General features: G+C 44.2%; 1 protein-coding gene across 1 annotated transcript in view; it reads left to right on the top strand.

The window, feature by feature from the left end:
- Positions 1-12,507, top strand: part of CHUK (component of inhibitor of nuclear factor kappa B kinase complex) — a 76,611-nt gene extending 64,104 nt beyond the window's left edge. The window contains exons 20-21 of the mRNA XM_045024789.1: positions 9,129-9,228; positions 11,223-12,507. Coding sequence (XP_044880724.1) covers positions 9,129-9,228; positions 11,223-11,249 — 127 coding nt within the window. The 3' untranslated portion in view covers positions 11,250-12,507. The remainder of the gene's footprint in view (positions 1-9,128; positions 9,229-11,222) is intronic.
- Positions 12,508-16,762: the final 4,255 nt, after the last annotated feature.

The following is a 16,762-nucleotide window of genomic DNA, read 5'->3' as shown; positions in this document are numbered from 1 at the left end:
AAAGGGATGGAACTGCTTTTGACCAAACACCATCGCGGGGATATCTGGCTCGATGTTTGTGATCTTAAGGAAGATGGGTCTCTACGTCAATAAGACGATTTTGTGTTTTTGTTTTTGATGCCAACCAGCGCAGAGAATCCGATCTCGCACAAATACGAGATGGGAAAAGGCAGAAGATACTTGACAGCTTTGTCTGATAGAGCTGGATATTCAGAGCTAACCCCCAACCAAAATGACATCAGTGTATTTTGCTCAAATTTTGTTTTCAGGAAGCTATCTGAAGCCAGCTCTAAGAGCCGTTCTTCTGAAGCAGAGAGGTTATTTGGCAGTGTTTGAACATTGATGAGAAAAGGGTTCCTTATTCATTCAAAGGTGCCGTCCGGTTCAGGGCAATACTTACAAAGATCTTTCTGCAAGCTTTCCAAATGCTGCTTCATGGTTTGCAACACATCACTATCAAGTTTGTTAGTCGAGTTTATTACTCAGTCTTGAAGACATGGAAAGGAATCCAGTTCACGACGACTAAGACGTTTATGCCACAGTTTCAATTTTGCGACCATGGCGCTCACTTTGTCTTGAACATGGAATAGGGATATGAGTTTCCCTTGCAAGGATAGATTGAAGTTGTTTAAATGAGCAAAGATATCTGCAATATATGCTAGTTTGCATAGCCATTTTCAGTCGTGTATACAGTCTCGCAGGTTGGTTTCATCTAAAAAAACTTGCAGTTCTTCTCGCAACTTCAGAACTTTTCCACGCGAAAGCCAACGCGCTTCAGTGTGAAATAGGAGTTGTGTGTAATCACTGCCCATTTCATCACAAAGCTGAGAAAACAGACGGGCATTCAGAGGGCGGCCTTTCACAAAATTGATTATTTTCACAGCATCATCCAGTACTTGCTTTAGATCTGTCTGCATGTTCTGAGTGGTGAGTGCTTCCCTGTGAATGCAACAAGTCAATTTTGCTTCTGGCGCAACAGCTTGAATACGTGCAACAACTCCTTTCTTTAAACCAATCATGGCTCTGGCGCCATCTGTGCTTATTCCAACACAACTCCAGTCCAAATCATTGTTTTTGATAAAGTCATCAATAACTTTTTTTAAATAGCTTCTCCAGTTGTGTTGGTATATGTTGAAAAGAACAAAATATCATCGTGGACTTCATTATTCAGCTCGTATCTGACAAAAGATTAGCTAAATTCACAATATCAGTGGATTCATCCGCTTGCAGTGCATAGTAACAACTCTTTTGTACTCTTGACAATAATTGCTGCTTTACGTTTTCGGCCTTATCAGTGATTCTACGATGAACAGTGTTATTTGAGAGGGGGACACAATCTATAGCTTTGCTAGCCTTGTCTCCAATCATCACTTGTACCATTACTTTGGCTGCAGGTTTTACTAATGTCTCGTCAATCACTTCAGCAGCTCTGGACTTTGCAATTAAGTACGCCACACTATATGAAGCTTCTAAAGCTTTCATATTTTCCCCTCCCTTCACATTATGAATTGTTTTTTGGGACTTTTGGAGATATTTCAGCCTATTTTCGAAGAATTTTACAGATTTTCCCTCGTATTTTTTGTTTGCTATCAAAATGGCATTTTAGGTTGGATGGTTTCATATTTTCATTTGTGAGAGTCTCGTAACAAATCACACATAGTGGAACAGGCTCCACCTCATCGCCAATCCACAAAAATCCCAGTTTAAGATATTCAGCATATTTGTGGGCTTTTTTTGTTTTCTTTGCAGCTGATACATTCAATAAACTTACAGATGGTTCACTAATTTTGTCGTCATAATTGTCTATCGCCATATCACTGCATTTTTCGGCATAATCATCACTAACGTTCGTATTTCCCTCATAATTTTCTTTTGTACATTTCAAACTTCCCGTTTTTAGCCAGTGATCCGTTGTAAATGGGTTTAACAAAAACAAAGAGAAATTTTGTATATTAATACACATCAAGTATGTACTTGCTACAATCTTTAGATTACTACGAGTAGTTATTCACTTTTATCTTTTATCCGTCAGTATGACTTCTGCGAATGCCACAAAGGCCCGAGCCACGGTAACGCGCACACATGGTTTGCATTGGCTCTGCTATGCTATTAGATGTTACAGAACACATTATCATATTAGTTACAATGTAAACGTACAGTAGAAATACACACAAGTGTACACCATTCTTATATATTAAATTTTAGTGAATTGTTTTCTGCTGATTAAAAAAAAACTATGATAAAATAATTTTTTTTGCCATGTACCCCTTGAAACCCTTAAACGTACCACACTTTGGAAAACACTGCCTTAAGGGTTTGGATCGTCTATTCCCGCATGTTAGGCCCCCAGTCCCGCAATTCGACCGAAACTTGGTGTTGGCCCATCTCATGGGGCCCCCGTTTGAGCCGCTGGACATGTACTCCTGGCCACACCTGTCATGGAAGGTGGCCTTTCTGGTTGCGATCACGTTGGCTAGGCGAGTCTCGGAGCTCAGGGCCCTGACCTCCGAGCCCCCGTACACGGTTTTTCATAAGAATAAGGTCCAGCTCCGCCCACACCCCTTGTTCCTCCCGAAGGTGGTCTCCACCGGTTACATGGGTCAGGACATTTTTCTGCCAGTTCTCTGCCCCAAGCCCCATGCGTCCAGTGAGGAGCGCCACCTCCACACGCTGGATGTGAGAGAGGCTCTGGCTTTCTACCTGGAGCATGGACTAAGCTGTTCAGAAAGTCCTCGCAACTGTTCATTGCCTTGGCCAAGCGCATGAAATGTCGGCCAATCTCCACTCAGCAGCTCTCCAACTGGATCACCTCGTGCATCCGTAGCCATTATGACCTGGTGGGAATCCCTCTGCCACCAATTGTGAATGTTCACTCGACTCGGGCACAGGCCTCGTTGGCTGCCTTTTTGGCCCACATTCCCATTCAGGCCATTTGTAGGGCTGCCACGTGGTCTTCAGTTCACGTGTTCACCTCGCACTATGCGATCGTCTCCCAGACCAGGGATGATGCTGGGTTCAGCAAAGCTGTGCTCCGTCCTGAGAATTTGTGAACTCCTACCCATCTCCAACAGATATAGCTTGGAATCACCTATTGTGGAATGCACATGAGCAATCACTCGAAGAAAAGACAGTTACCTTTTCCGTAACTGGTGTTCTTCGAGATGTGTTGCTCATGTCTATTCCACATCCTGCCCTCCTTCCCCTCTATCGGAGTTGTCTGGCAAGAAGGAACTGAGGGGTGGGGGGAGTGTGCAGCGCTCCTTATACCACGCCATGGAGGCACCACTCCAGGGGTCGCTAAGGTGCTCCCCTAAGAGTACTGCTAGGGGAAAAGCTTCCGGCACCGGTGCACGTGGCGAGCACACATACCTATTGTGGAATAGACATGAGCAACAGATCTTGAAGAACACCAGTTACAGAAAAGGTAACTGTCTTTTCCTTCACTATTTGTTCTCAAGACTTGCCGGCTACTGAGCTCAAACCAGCAGTTGTATAAATGCCCAGGTTATGGGTGTGATGTTAGCTATTCAGTCATACGGTACTACCTCCCAGATAGATAGAATTATTAAAAATCCTTGCTACCAGACTAGCAATCTCATGTGCCAGTTCTTTCAATATTCTGGGATGGAATTATCCAGTCCTCTTGATTTGAGCGCATTAAGTTCTTTACATTTTTCTTCCACCTCAGATGTGATAATTTCCATTTCTGTACACTCATTTCCATCAGCCAAATTGCCTTCATGCCCATCCATGTTCTCATTTTAATTGAAAACCGAGGCAAATTGTTCATTTAGTTTTTGGGCCATACATATATTATCTTTAATCTCCTTCCCATCTAGGCTACATAGCAGCCCGACCTCATCTTTCCTTATTCTCTCTTTATTTATATAACTAAAAAAGTTGTATGCAGTGTTGTTGTAGCCATGTTGGTCCCAGGATATTGGAGAGACAAAGTGGGTGAGGTAATATCTTTTATTGGACCAGCTTCTGTTGGTGAGAGACACAAGCTTTTGAGCTTACCTGAAGAAGAGCTCTTTGTATGTCTCTCTCACCAATAGAAGTTGGTCCAATAAAAGATATTCTCACCTACCTTCTTTCTAAAAAAAAAAAAAAAAAAAAAAAAAAATTAATTTAATTTTCTTGACAAGAGCTAATTCACATTTATTCCCACTTTTCCTAACCTCCAAGATGTCGCTTTCATTCCCTAAAGGTTCTCTGTTTACTACTAATAACCTTTTTGAGGTGGCTATTCATCCAGCTGGGTCTAGAGTCTTTCACTACAAGAAATTGCAAGCTGCCTCCATCTCTAAGTCTTTGAGCTCTTTAGCCCAGTTGATTTCTTTAATTAATTCCCTTAATTTTCCAAAGTTTTCTCTTTTGAAATGAAAAACCACAGTTGATGCCTGGTTTTGATTATCCTTCCATTTAATTTAAACTGAATCACTCGATTGAAGGCTATTTCCTATGACCAGCTCTTTTATGAAGTCCTCACTACTTATCAAAATCAAGTATAAAATTGCATCACCTCTTGTTAATTCCGTGACAAGCTGACAATGAAAACTGTCATCTATCGCATCCAGGAATAACTGGGCCATATCAGCATTAGCAACATTTATTTTTCAATCCCTATCCAGGAAGTTAGTCTCTCATTTTGACACAATTCCCCAAAGTATTTCTCTCTCTAATAATATGAGCTCTCTATCCATATCTGAGTCCAGCCCCGGAGATCTGTTGCATACTCCAACCTTATCCTAATAGAACTTCTTTTACAATCCTTCCCCAAAGTGATTTTGACTCAAACAGATTCAGTTTTGTCTATACTATCATATTGTATTTAAGTTTTCTCCATCGTTGATATAGAACTCTATCCCTCCACCTTTACCTTTATTACTATCTTTCCTAAACAGCACATAGCCTTCAATGCCTGTATTCCAGTCATGAGCACTATTCCACCATGATTTCTTATCCCTATAATATCCGGTTTGGCCTCCTGCACCAGTAGTTCCCGTTCCTACGTATTATTGTCCTGATGCCTTGCATGTTCAGGCATTTCAATTGTTTCCCTCAAACCTCACCCAGCTTTCTGGCTGGATTAGTGTAGAGGTGCGGACTCACCCCTGCGGCGCCTCCTTCTGGTGACTCCTGGGAATTAGCTCTTTTTCCAGCCAGGAGCGCCCTCTGCAGGCCGGTGATCCACCTGTCCTCTTGGGCCCCTGTGTCCCTCCCTGGACCCTGGTGCCATTTTACCTGGGGTGCTTCCTCCTGGCAGTAACCTCTTTCTCTCAATGTCTTCTCCTCCCAGGGGAACTCCCACCCACTATCCCCACCTCACCTCAGTATACGGCTACTGCCAGTCATTGTCTAGCCGCTGCGCCCTGGGGCAGACTGCAGTATAAGCCTACTCATCACTGGCAAGGAGGGTTTGGACCTGCTGCCTTGGCCTACCCCTGGGCTGCCTTCTGCAACCCCCAGTAACTGTTGGCCTTATGCTAGGCCGCAGCCTGGGGCTTTCCAGGCTGGAGCTCCCCAGCTCCTCTGCCTGTCCCCAGCCCTGCTTCACTCAGGTACCCTGTCTCTAGCTCCCTGTAGCCAGCCCCTTCTCCCTCTACAGGCAGAGGGAGACTCTGTCTGGCCCTGGCTTCTCTGTCTTTATAGGTCCAGCTGAGTCTGTTTGGGGCGTGGCCCCAGCTGCAGCCACTTCCCCCAATCAGCCCAGCCTAAAAGCTGCTTTCTCCAGCCACAGCCCCCTCCCAGGGCTGTTTTTAATCCTTCAGGGCAGGAGCAGGGGTCCACCCTGCTACAATTAGGTATATTCCTTTCGCTGACTGTAACACCTGCCTGACTACTCTTCCAATCAGTGTGTACTGTTTTTCTCCTTGTTGTCCATATTCTTCCCTTGTAGTGTTCCATTCTTCCTTGAGTGCTTGTCTATATGTGCTCCACATCTGGTGCCACATGCACTGGAGATCAGAATGCTTTAGTCAATCATGTCTGTTGGCTGCAGCTGCTTCCTGCATAGCCTCAAGCTCCTCCCCTATGAATTTATAAAAGGGGATGGAGTGACCAACTGGCTCTCAGTTCCTTTCATCACATTTGGCTGTGAGATGACGCCAACTGACAGTGCCATCTCATCCACTCACACATTAGTTTATTTATAGATAGTTTAGTTAGTGGTAGTTAGGGTGTATTGTAGTATTTAATTGGTTTTAATTTAATAGTGTTTTCTTTTTTATTTGTTTTGTTCCAAGTAGGGAGATTTCCTCATGTCTGCTTAAAATTTTTGAGGTTTTAAATGTTTGTCATGTGGGGCTGTTATGCACCTTAATAATGCTCACTCCAAGGCTATGTGTACACTACGAACTATGATTAAAGTTACATGGGTGTACAGCTGCCAAAATTAGTATATTGCTCATGCGCATTCAAACTTGTCTGCTTGTGTCAGAACTGCGTGTACTCACCAGCAGTGCTTGTGTCGATGCAAAGTGCAGTGCACCACAGGTAGGTATCCCACTGTGCCACACCCTACTGTCTGGCACAATGACTTTTGGAAAATCTTTGCAATGTGTTGTCAGATAGAAACGACTTGCCTAGAGATCTCTGGGAGCTGCAGGCCACGGTCCCAGCATGCAACTTTCTCTATTCTATAATGCCATCCATAGCCCATAATTTTCATACCATTTTTTAAAAATCGCACAAACCCATGCAGCACTTGTTCATGTTTACCAATTGTGTATACCGCCTGGGTGAGTGTGATGTTAGGGAACATTTAAGGATTGCAAGTCCTTATCCGAAGAGCTGCTAGATCCAGAGAAAACTGTCTTAAAAATTTATCTGTTAGAGAAATCAGCAAGGCCTGCTTCAGACTGTAATATTATCCAGGGTACAATCTGGACAGTTGAACAGCTCTGTCCCTTTAACTCTCTAGCCTGGGGTGCCTCTTACACTGTTTTGTTGTCAGAACAGCCAATTCTTGCCTGCTAATGCAGCCTTCAGCCTGCAGATTCACTCCTAGCTAAATAATGAGCACTCTGACCAGTCACTCATGAATTACATACAGGGCAACACCCGCAAGCTCTCTAGGGCCCAGCCTTGTTCCCACAGAAATGTGCGTATTGTACTGCTTAGTACCCTTCTGAACAGTACCAGCTCATAGGGAATCCATCATTTCATCAAAGGAAAATGATATATGTACCAGCCTTGTTATCTGAAATGGAGTTTCCCACACTTCAATCCAAACACACTGGTTAAGATAAAACAATAAGTTTATTAACTACGGAAAGATAGATTTTAAGTGATTACAAGTGATGATGCATAAACTTCAGGATTAGTTACAAAAGAAAATAAGAGTAAAATCCAAGCTAATACCTAATTTAATACGCTAAGTGGGGCCCACCTGGTGGGGACTTCCATCCAAGACATCTTGGAGTACCTGCTACACCTTTAGAAATCAGTCTTGGCTCCCAGCTCTGTGTGTGTACTTGGCAGCAATATCAGTGTTTCATCCCCCTATCCAAGGGAAATCAATTTGTTTCAGTGCCATGGTGATGAGCTTTCTGAGACGACTTCTCCACCTACATCTTCCGGTCCAAGAGCTGGTCCCTTTATGGGACCTGAACATGATTTTAACAGCTCTATTGGGGCCTCCATTTGAGTCTCTTGCATCCTGTCCACTGCCACCTCTGTCTCAGAAAACTGCATTCTTGATAGCCATTACCTCTGCCAGGAGGGTGGGTGAGTTGCAGGCCCTGATGGTGGGGCCTCCTTACATGCAGTTCTCCAAGGATAAGGTAATGTTCCAACCGCACCCAAACTTCTTATCCAAGGCAGACTCTGTTTCATTTGCACCAGGCTGTGTATTTGCCTGTATTTTTCCCCAAGCTGCATTCTTTCCTGGTGGAGTAACGCCTCCATACATTAGACTGTGGTTCTTCGACATGTGATGCAGACATGTATTCCAGGGGGCATGTGGTGCGCCCCACGTGCCATAGACTTTTGCCTAGCAGTACTCTTAGACGGGTGGCGCTCATGTCTCTGTACAAGACGTTACCATCTAGAGATGGTCTGCACAGAAACTTTGTCCCTTCATGCAATCCGCATACAATATGAACAGGCGAGGCAAGCATGAAACTGTTCAGTCCTGCTCAGATAAAAGGCTAGACACGTGTATTCCACAATGGACCCTCCATCCCCTCTGCATCAGAGTCTTCCCCTGGACATTCGGTGCAAAGGAACTGTGGGGTGTTGCTTATGAATCACCTACCTGGTGGAATATATACATCTGCATCTACTCGAAGAAGAAATAGTTACTTATAGTAACTGTGGTTCTTCGATATGTGATGCAGACATGTATTCCACATCTCACCCTCTGTTCACTCTGCATCAGAGTCTTCAGTGCCAAGGAACTGAGAGGGGTTGCGGTGGTGCTTCCTCGTATACTCAGGAGCGGGGCTACAGATACGAGACATAAGTGCCACCCCTCTAAGAGTACTGATAGACAAAGGTCTTTGGCCTGCAGGGTGCACACATGCCTACCTGGAATACACGTCTGCATCACATCTTGAAGAACCACAGTTACAGTAAGTAACCATTTCTACATTATCCAGTATTGACCTGAGGGTCACCAATTTTTACAAGATGCTTTTTGGATAAATATTATGACAGCACTGCTAAGATGCAGAGAGTTTGGCAGGCCTGGTAACCGTTGTATTTACTGAACAGTGAGTCATTTGCCATCGTGGGGCTCTTAAGGTCATACTTGGTTACTCAGAATTTTAGAAATTGGCTGCTTCAGATTAGATCCCAGGTAATTCATGGCATTTCTGTTCATCTTTTGAGGTCTCCAGTATTATGGCACCTCTCTGGAACTCTGCCTTGTCCTGAGTGAATGCAGGACATTATTGTTCAGTGAACCATTCCTAACTTAATATTTGCCCTGTGGATGGTGGCTGGAAGCCCTCTCTGTCACTCCCTTGGCATCAGCAGAGTGGCATGCCAAATACAGTTGCAGAGTAACTTTTAGAATTGCAGATAAACTGCTGTAATTTTATTTCCTCCTCTCCCTGTTCTGTTCCTTCTGGAGGAGTGGGTCAGTCATAGTTTAAACCTGCCCCCTTATGCCTTTTTTATAGGGAAGTTTTTGCCCGTGTGATAGAAGAGAATCTGAACTATCTTGACCGCTTTAGCACTATCATTCAAGAGGCAAAACAGGAGCAGAACAGCAGCATGATGGTAAGTCTCTTTCTATGATTCAAAGGCTTGATTTTTCAAAGTTTCATTGGCTTCAGTTGGAAGCTTTTGCTTACTGAGCACTTCTTAAAATATATCTCTGGTCCTTTGTGACAAGTCAGGCTATTGCTGTCAAATATGCGTGCAGTGTCCTGGTGAGTTGCTCGAAAAGGATAGCAGGAGGACTGACAAAACAATCAGCTAAGGAATCCTATTCCTGGCTCCGGAAATGTGCAAGGTAGATGTGGCAAACAGGGGATAGTGGTGGGAGCATTCAGGGGATAGTGGCAAACAGGGGATAGTGGTGGGAGCATTCTCTCTCAGGATCTTGTTATAGAATAGAAAGAACTTCCTCCAGTGAACCTTTTCTCCTGTTCCTGAGCCCTGTCCCCTCTTTGACTTGACAAGAGCAGGAGGGGCAGTAGGAATGGGCTTAAGGTTCAGAGGGAGTGGGGAGTAGGAGGAACAAGTGGTGTGACTGGACAAGTATGATGTCAATCTGGGACCTTGTGTCTGAGCAGAAGGATATTTCACCGTTCTCTAAATAATGAGAAACTGGAATTCATAAGTCATTGGGCTAGGCAGAAACTATGGGCTAGCTAGTTCTTCTCCTCCTATCCTTCCCCTTGAGCAGGCAAGGCCCTTACCTGTTTGAACCCATCTCTAATGGATGAAATGAAGCTGTTCCCATGAGCACTCAGTATGGTGTCCAGACTAATGATGATGATCTCCTGTGTCAGATGCCACGCTCTCTCCTGGCAGCTTGTTCTGTTGCAAGCTGCTTATGCAGTTACATTTATCTAAATGTCCCTGCTGTGACCTTGGGATTAAGATTTCACTTATCTCCTCCCACTGTGATGTTAAGCTACTCTCCTAGCTGGAATGTTAGCTGTTCCCTTCAATACACCTTTCCCTGAGGATGATTTCCTATGAAGCCATGCTAAAACCTACATATACAACATGCTTCCACTCCTCACCAGCCACTTGAAAACATGTTAAGAGGATCACTGCTCTGACCCCTGTAACCTTTGTGGCAGTTGTGTAAGAAACCAGTAAAGAATTTTCCCAACCCAAGAGCAGCATATGAGCGGCACAATCTGCCCTTTGCGGACACCACAAACTCTGGAGTAGGATGGGGTAGGGAGGTAGAGTAGCCAAAATGAGCACTGGATTCTTGAACAGCTATGGGCAGCCCTGGGGAGGTTACTGTAAGTTAGAGCAGCTCCCAGGGCAGAGCCCAGTTGCCCAGAATGTGAAGGGTGAAATGTTATTTAAAGCCTCCTTAGCCTCCTGTCTTGGGCTGCACCTTTCATGGGCACAGCACAGAATCTAGCCTTTAAGGTTTAATGTTTGGTTTTGATGACCCTGTGTTGCTTACTACTTCTCACTTTTTCTGCTAATTTACAAACCAGCTGCTTATGAATAGCTGAGACACTTTATCAGGTATTGCTGCTGAGACCTCCATCAAGGTCCAATTAGTGCCAGCTAATGTGGTAGGTTTGTGACAGTAGGGACTGAGCTGACACCATTTACTCATGTCATATGGTTACCCAATAGCCTTCAGACAGTAAGGACTTCTGGTCCCTGCAGATCTGTGTCAAAGAAGAAACCAGTAGCTTAGAGGGCAAAGGTTAACTGTCTGCCAGTATACTGAGTTTCAGTAGCTCACAATCCCTGGCACCAAAAATTCCTCATTTCTGGTTTTCTCATCAGTTCCTCCCCAATGCTGAGAATAGATTCAGGGTAACTTCTTTTCAGGCTCTTGATTCAGAAAGTAGTTGCTGTTTGTGAACTGTCAGAAGCCTATGAAATACCTTGATTAGCTGTTTGTTACCAGCAGGTCTTGGGTAGTTAAAACACTGCCCACTTCAATCTTATAATTCCAAGACTGCCATCAGTGAGTGGTTTTGGACAATGCAGGCTCCCAGGCAGATGGTCGTTGATTTGAAAATTGATAAACCGACTTAACTCTAGTTGCTCTTTTGCTTCTTTTTTAGAGTCTTGATTGGAGTTGGCTGAAATAATTAAGGAAGACAAGCGGGCATTGTTGTCATCCCCAGCATGTCCATGTGCTCAAGGTTGGCTGACAGTCTGCGATGAGATGAAACAGCCCAGTATCAATGTTATGGTGTTGATTCCACACTCTGCTGATTCAGGACTGAATAATCTTCTCTCCCACTGCATCTGAATGACAGTTCTGCAAGAGGCATTTTGTGTTTTGTAGATGTTAGCGGACTTGATTATAAAGTACATGGGCAGCAACAGAGACCCTGCCTTGTATGTTTTGCTGCTAGAGGCAAATGTTTTCCAACCTGCTGCCTCATGCCAGGGCTTTTAAATCCATATTGAGCTACCTAAAGAAATAGCCTGATTTTCAGAGATGCTGAGTGATCCTGGCTCCCACTACATCCCTGAGCACTGCAGATGCTCAGCACATTTGAAAATTACACCCTTTATATTTAGAAGCTTTTTAGGCACCTGGGTTTGGTTTGAAAATGTTTGTGATGGCCAATCTTTCTAGCACTATGACCTGTCCATGCAGTCAGTGCCTGGGAGGCACGTTGCTCTGACTGATGAGCTGAGATCAGGGCACTATTTGAGATGTTCTGTCTATGGAGAACCTCTCCTGGAAGGAGGTACTGTGCCTCAGCATTTGGCGTTAATTTGTTTGGTGCTAGAGCAGCTGAGAGCTCTAGGGGAAGCAAAGGGGGCAGGTACCAGGGCGGTGTTCTCCTCATTTCTTCTGAGTAGGGAGAAGGCAGGGAGTATCTTCTAGGTGCAGACAGATCTTTGCTTTAAGTGGACAAGATGCACAGTACAGGCTACAGCAGTATCTGCAGTGTCCTGCTGGGGTGCTGGGCTACTGTACCCTCTTCTCCTGGGGCAGGCATCTCACATTCAGAATCCGTGTAACATTTTGTATTCTGTTGCAAAATGACATATTACTTATGTTATCTTGCACCCCAACCCCCCACAATCCCAACCATCTGAGCCTGGGTCTGGGGAATGCAATTTCTGATGGATGAAAGAAAAACACTACAGCCATGGCTTTCCATCTGTGCTGTGCATTCTTGTCCACTGAGAAGCAGTTTTGACAGATGTTTCTTACTGATCAGGAAATGCTCCCCAATTCCAAACAGACAGAATTTTATATCCACTGGCTACTTAAAATATTTAAGAATTCTATTTGTTAATTTGTGATAAATATTATATTATGTAGAACCTCTTTGTGATTCTTATTCTGTTCCAGATTTGTGTCATTTTAAAGATGCTACCCTCAAATGGTCTGACTTGCCAATGTTCTGTTTGGGCAGGATGCAGGAGGGGAAAGGTAGCAGGCTACCTGGACTTCAGTTTATGGGCAAGATTTTAAAAAATGGCTAGTGATTTTGGATGTGCAACCCAACCTCTTTAACAGAGGGCAGGTGCTCAGCACTTTCTGAAATTCACACAATTCTGAAAAATTTAAGGATTGTAAGTCCTTATCCAAAGAGCTGCTAGATCCAGAGAAAATAGGCTTAAAACTTTATCTGTTAGAGAAATCAGTGAAGCTTGGCGCAGACCTTGAAGGGAGCACAGGACAATTATCAGCTAAAAATGTCTCTCTTTTATGATGTCTTAAGTTGGGCACTCGAAAGCATTAGCTGTTTTTGAAAATCTTGATCCATGCTTGTCTCTCTCCATTACTCTTCACATAAGGCTGAATTACTCTAAAACCAAAACATTTCAAAACCAGGTAGCTATGAAGCAACAAGTTCGCATCACCTACCAAATCCAAGTACTGAATAGCAAGAAATAAAAAGTGAAGGAAATTATAAATTTCATATCACCCACAAAATAACCAGCAATACATATACTAAGTGGGCCTCTGTTCCCTCACCTCCTTGTGCAGTCATTTACATCTGTGCAAAGTGGGTGTACGAGTGACCAGGAAAGAAGGCAACGGAGAGTTGAGCCCACTAGTAAACAAAGTACAAAAAGACATATTTCATCTCAAAACAGCAAACTGATTTCTGATCAATTAGATTAAAATATATTTTAATTTGAGCACTTGTCTAAATTTCTTCTGTGTCTATACCTCTTCATGTGTGAGATCAGAACATTTTTGCCAGCACTGTTCATTGGTTTCATCCGTTCCCAGTGTAGCCTCAAGCCTCTACCCCACTTAGAGTTATACAAAGGGATGGCATGACCAAAGGACCCTCAGTTCCTTTCACCACTTCTGGCTGTTAGAGCCAACTGGCAGTGTTACATCTTGTCCACTCACACATTACTTTATCTGTAAATAGTTTAGTTAATGGTAGGTAGGATATATTGTAGTTTATTTGGTAGGTTTTTAGTTTAATAGTGTGTTTTGGTTTTGCTTTTCCCCCGGTAGGGAACCTTCCTCATGTCTTCTCAGAATTTCCCAGGTTTTAAATATTTGTGTCATGTGGGACTGTTAAGCCTCTTAATGACACTCACTCTAATTGTCTTTACTCCCTGCATGAGGGAAGATGTTATGGAAAAATTTAAGGATTGTAAGTCCTTATCCAAAGAGCTGCTAGATCCAGAGAAAATAGGCTTAAAACTTTATCTGTTAGAGAAATCAGTGAAGCTTGGCGCAGACCTTGAAGGGAGCACAGGACAATTATCAGCTAAAAGTGTCTCTGCTGTGGCTTCAGGGGGGCTTGGTTACCTAGACAGTAGTGAACACAGTTCCCAGAAGGACTTTAGGGGTCAGTCCCCTATTAAAACTGCTGAAAAAGGAAGAGGGAGAAGGTCCCCCAATTCTTGTTCTTCAAAGAGATCTGCTCCAAAAATGAACTCCAGTCTCTCCAGGTCTCATGAAGAGTGTGCCCCGAAGATCTTGAAAGTGCTGGTGTCTGATTCTCAGGCAGTGAGAAAAGGGCTTTCCTCAGCAACGACAGTGCTCTCCTTGGCGCCTCCTCTTTTGTCTCTGGCGCAGTTAGCTCCAAGACCGGAGTACTTGGGGCTGGCTTACTCAGTGCAGTACTTTTGGGTGCTGAGGTTGCAGACACTGGAGTCCATGGCTCTGAAAGTTTCAGTGTTGGTGTTTCAGAAGCCGTTGCCCTTGGAACCAACTGTATCTCAGACCTCGGTACCAGTTCTGCTCTTGGCACAGCAGAAAGGAGTGGCTGACATGCACAGCACCAAGGGAGCCACTTCAGGATCTTTGGGCATGGAGCCTGGGACTCCTGTAGGATCAGCCACTCCACAGGGAGATGAAGCAGCACTGTCTGTTGGCCTTTTCTGACAGGGAGGATGCCTCACCTTCATACCAAGGTTGCCATGCTATGATCCATATATATTGGGGAGGCAGATGAGGGTTAAAAGCAAACAAAAGCAGGTTAAGCCCAATTGCATACCTGGTATCCAGCCTTCTGGCCATGTTCTTTAGATCCATATGGTCAAAGCTCTTGGCCTTATATGCCCCCTTGTAACTATCCACACTCCACCAGATACTTTTTTGCATCTTCTTGCAGAAACAGATCTTGTTCATGTCAGGAACCATTTGTGCTCCAGCATCAGCAACTACTTCAGCAGGTCAGGGCCCCTGCTTCCTCCCCACCTTTGCTTCTCATTGAGGACATTGCTCAGCATCAGACTGTTGATGTTATTCCAGTACGTACATTGAATGATTCAGCTTTACCATCTCAGACTTCACCTCCTGATGATTACAAATTGTACCAGGAATTATTCAGCGAATGGCAAAGGTACCTGAAGTCCTGATTCAGACTGTCCAAGATAAGGGACATAAATTGTTGGACATTTCAAATACGTCCCTGCCTGAGACTCCTTTTGCTCATAAACAAGGGCGTTTTAGAACCAGTGCAGTTACTGTGGCAGACCCCAGCAAGTTCTGAAAGGTCCAAAAAAGGTAACAGGTCCCTTTGGTTGGGTTCGACTATTTCTACTGTCATCTTGATCTAGGGTCTCTAGACCGATCAAAACCCTTAAAAAGTATCCCTAAGAATAAAGAACCAAAGAAGCTGGATCTCCTGGGCATGAAAAGTCATTTGCCCTCGAGCGTACAGCTTCGTTAGCAAATTATCAGGCTCTTCTTTCTCACTGACTATTTTCATGGGATAAGACTGAGGAGTTTCTGGATAAATGTCCACCGTACTTTAGAAAGGACTTTAAATCTCTCATCTCAAGTCAGTTAATGGCTAAGCCCTCTGTACAAGTTACAATTGGTGCTGCTGATACAGCATCAAGTTCTTTGAGTGCTGGTGTCTCTATGGGTACACAGTGGCTCCATGCACTTGAGACTGGAAGATTATTGCAAGAAGTGTCCATTGGTCCACGTCTGCACTTTTCTACTCCTTGTGCCCCAGACAAGAGGTATAAGGGGTGGTGTGGACCGTCCACCTCTCCATTTCCTTTCTACCACTGTGTGGTCTGAGACAAAACCCTCCAGTGTCCATGAAATTGATCATTCGACTTCATTTCTGTAAGTATTGTAAAAAATAAAATTTTGTTAATAGCAGTTTATAGAGTTAGTTTAGTTAGGTAGATTTTGAGGACTCCTCTGTCTGGGGCTGCTGCTGTCCTGGTGAAGGATTCAGATTATGCCCAGGATTCCAGGCTTCAAGAATGGCTTCTCCTGCCCCCAATCCTTGCTGGTCAGTGATGACCATCAAAGGTGTCTGTACTTCTTTAGAGAAGCTCATATCTCTGCTAAGTGGAATATCTGCCATTCCTTTCCCAGTTGAGCCCAGTAAGCTCAGAAATTCAGACTTAAGAAACATCTCATGCAATATGCTGTGAGGGCCCAGCCTAATCTGCCAATGTACATGAGGGGTCTGCCTGGCCCAGCTCCATTATCTCTAAGACGGGGCGAGCAAAGGTAGAGCTAAGGAATCCTTTTCCCAAGATCACCATGAGGGTAGAAGCCTCTCAAAAGCCTAAACAGAAATCCCACTCCAGAACAACCTCCTAAGATGAGGGCTGTTTCCCCAGCACCTTCACGAACGAGTGACTCTTTGTGCTTGGTTCCAAGAGGCTTAAGAGCACATACGAGTTATGATACCATCCCACTGGCTCCAAATAGCATAAGTACCTGCATGTTGGCAGAGGCATGAGCCAAGGCTCGGATAACCGTCGGTACTGGCAAAGGACGCTCAAGAACCCCATGTACCACTGGTACCAATGTGAGCGCATATGGTAACACCAGCTCCCCAGGGAGAAGACTCTTCAATCCCCTGATTACAGCTTCACTCCAGGGGATATCGTTGTTGTTCTGGACCCAGGATCTCCCCTTTTATTGGACCTGGTCTTTACAAGGGAGATTCTTACACTGGCAGTCCACAAACACTACTCCTTACTGGACTCATGGATCATCCTTTCAAATCTTTGGGTTCTTGTTCCCTGTTGTCTTCATGGACAAATATAGCTTTCCTTATGGCTATTACGTCAGCATGTAAGGTGAGTGAGTTGTAAGCATCTTTGACAGGACTGCCATATATGATTTTCTACAAAGACAAGGTTATTCTCAGACTGCACCCTAATTTTTTTCTTAAAATGCTGTCTGATT

This window comes from Mauremys mutica, chromosome 7, assembly GCF_020497125.1.
Source record: "Mauremys mutica isolate MM-2020 ecotype Southern chromosome 7, ASM2049712v1, whole genome shotgun sequence".
In the NCBI taxonomy this organism is placed as follows: domain Eukaryota; kingdom Metazoa; phylum Chordata; order Testudines; family Geoemydidae; genus Mauremys; species Mauremys mutica.
This window is presented reverse-complemented; position numbering and strand designations above follow the sequence as displayed.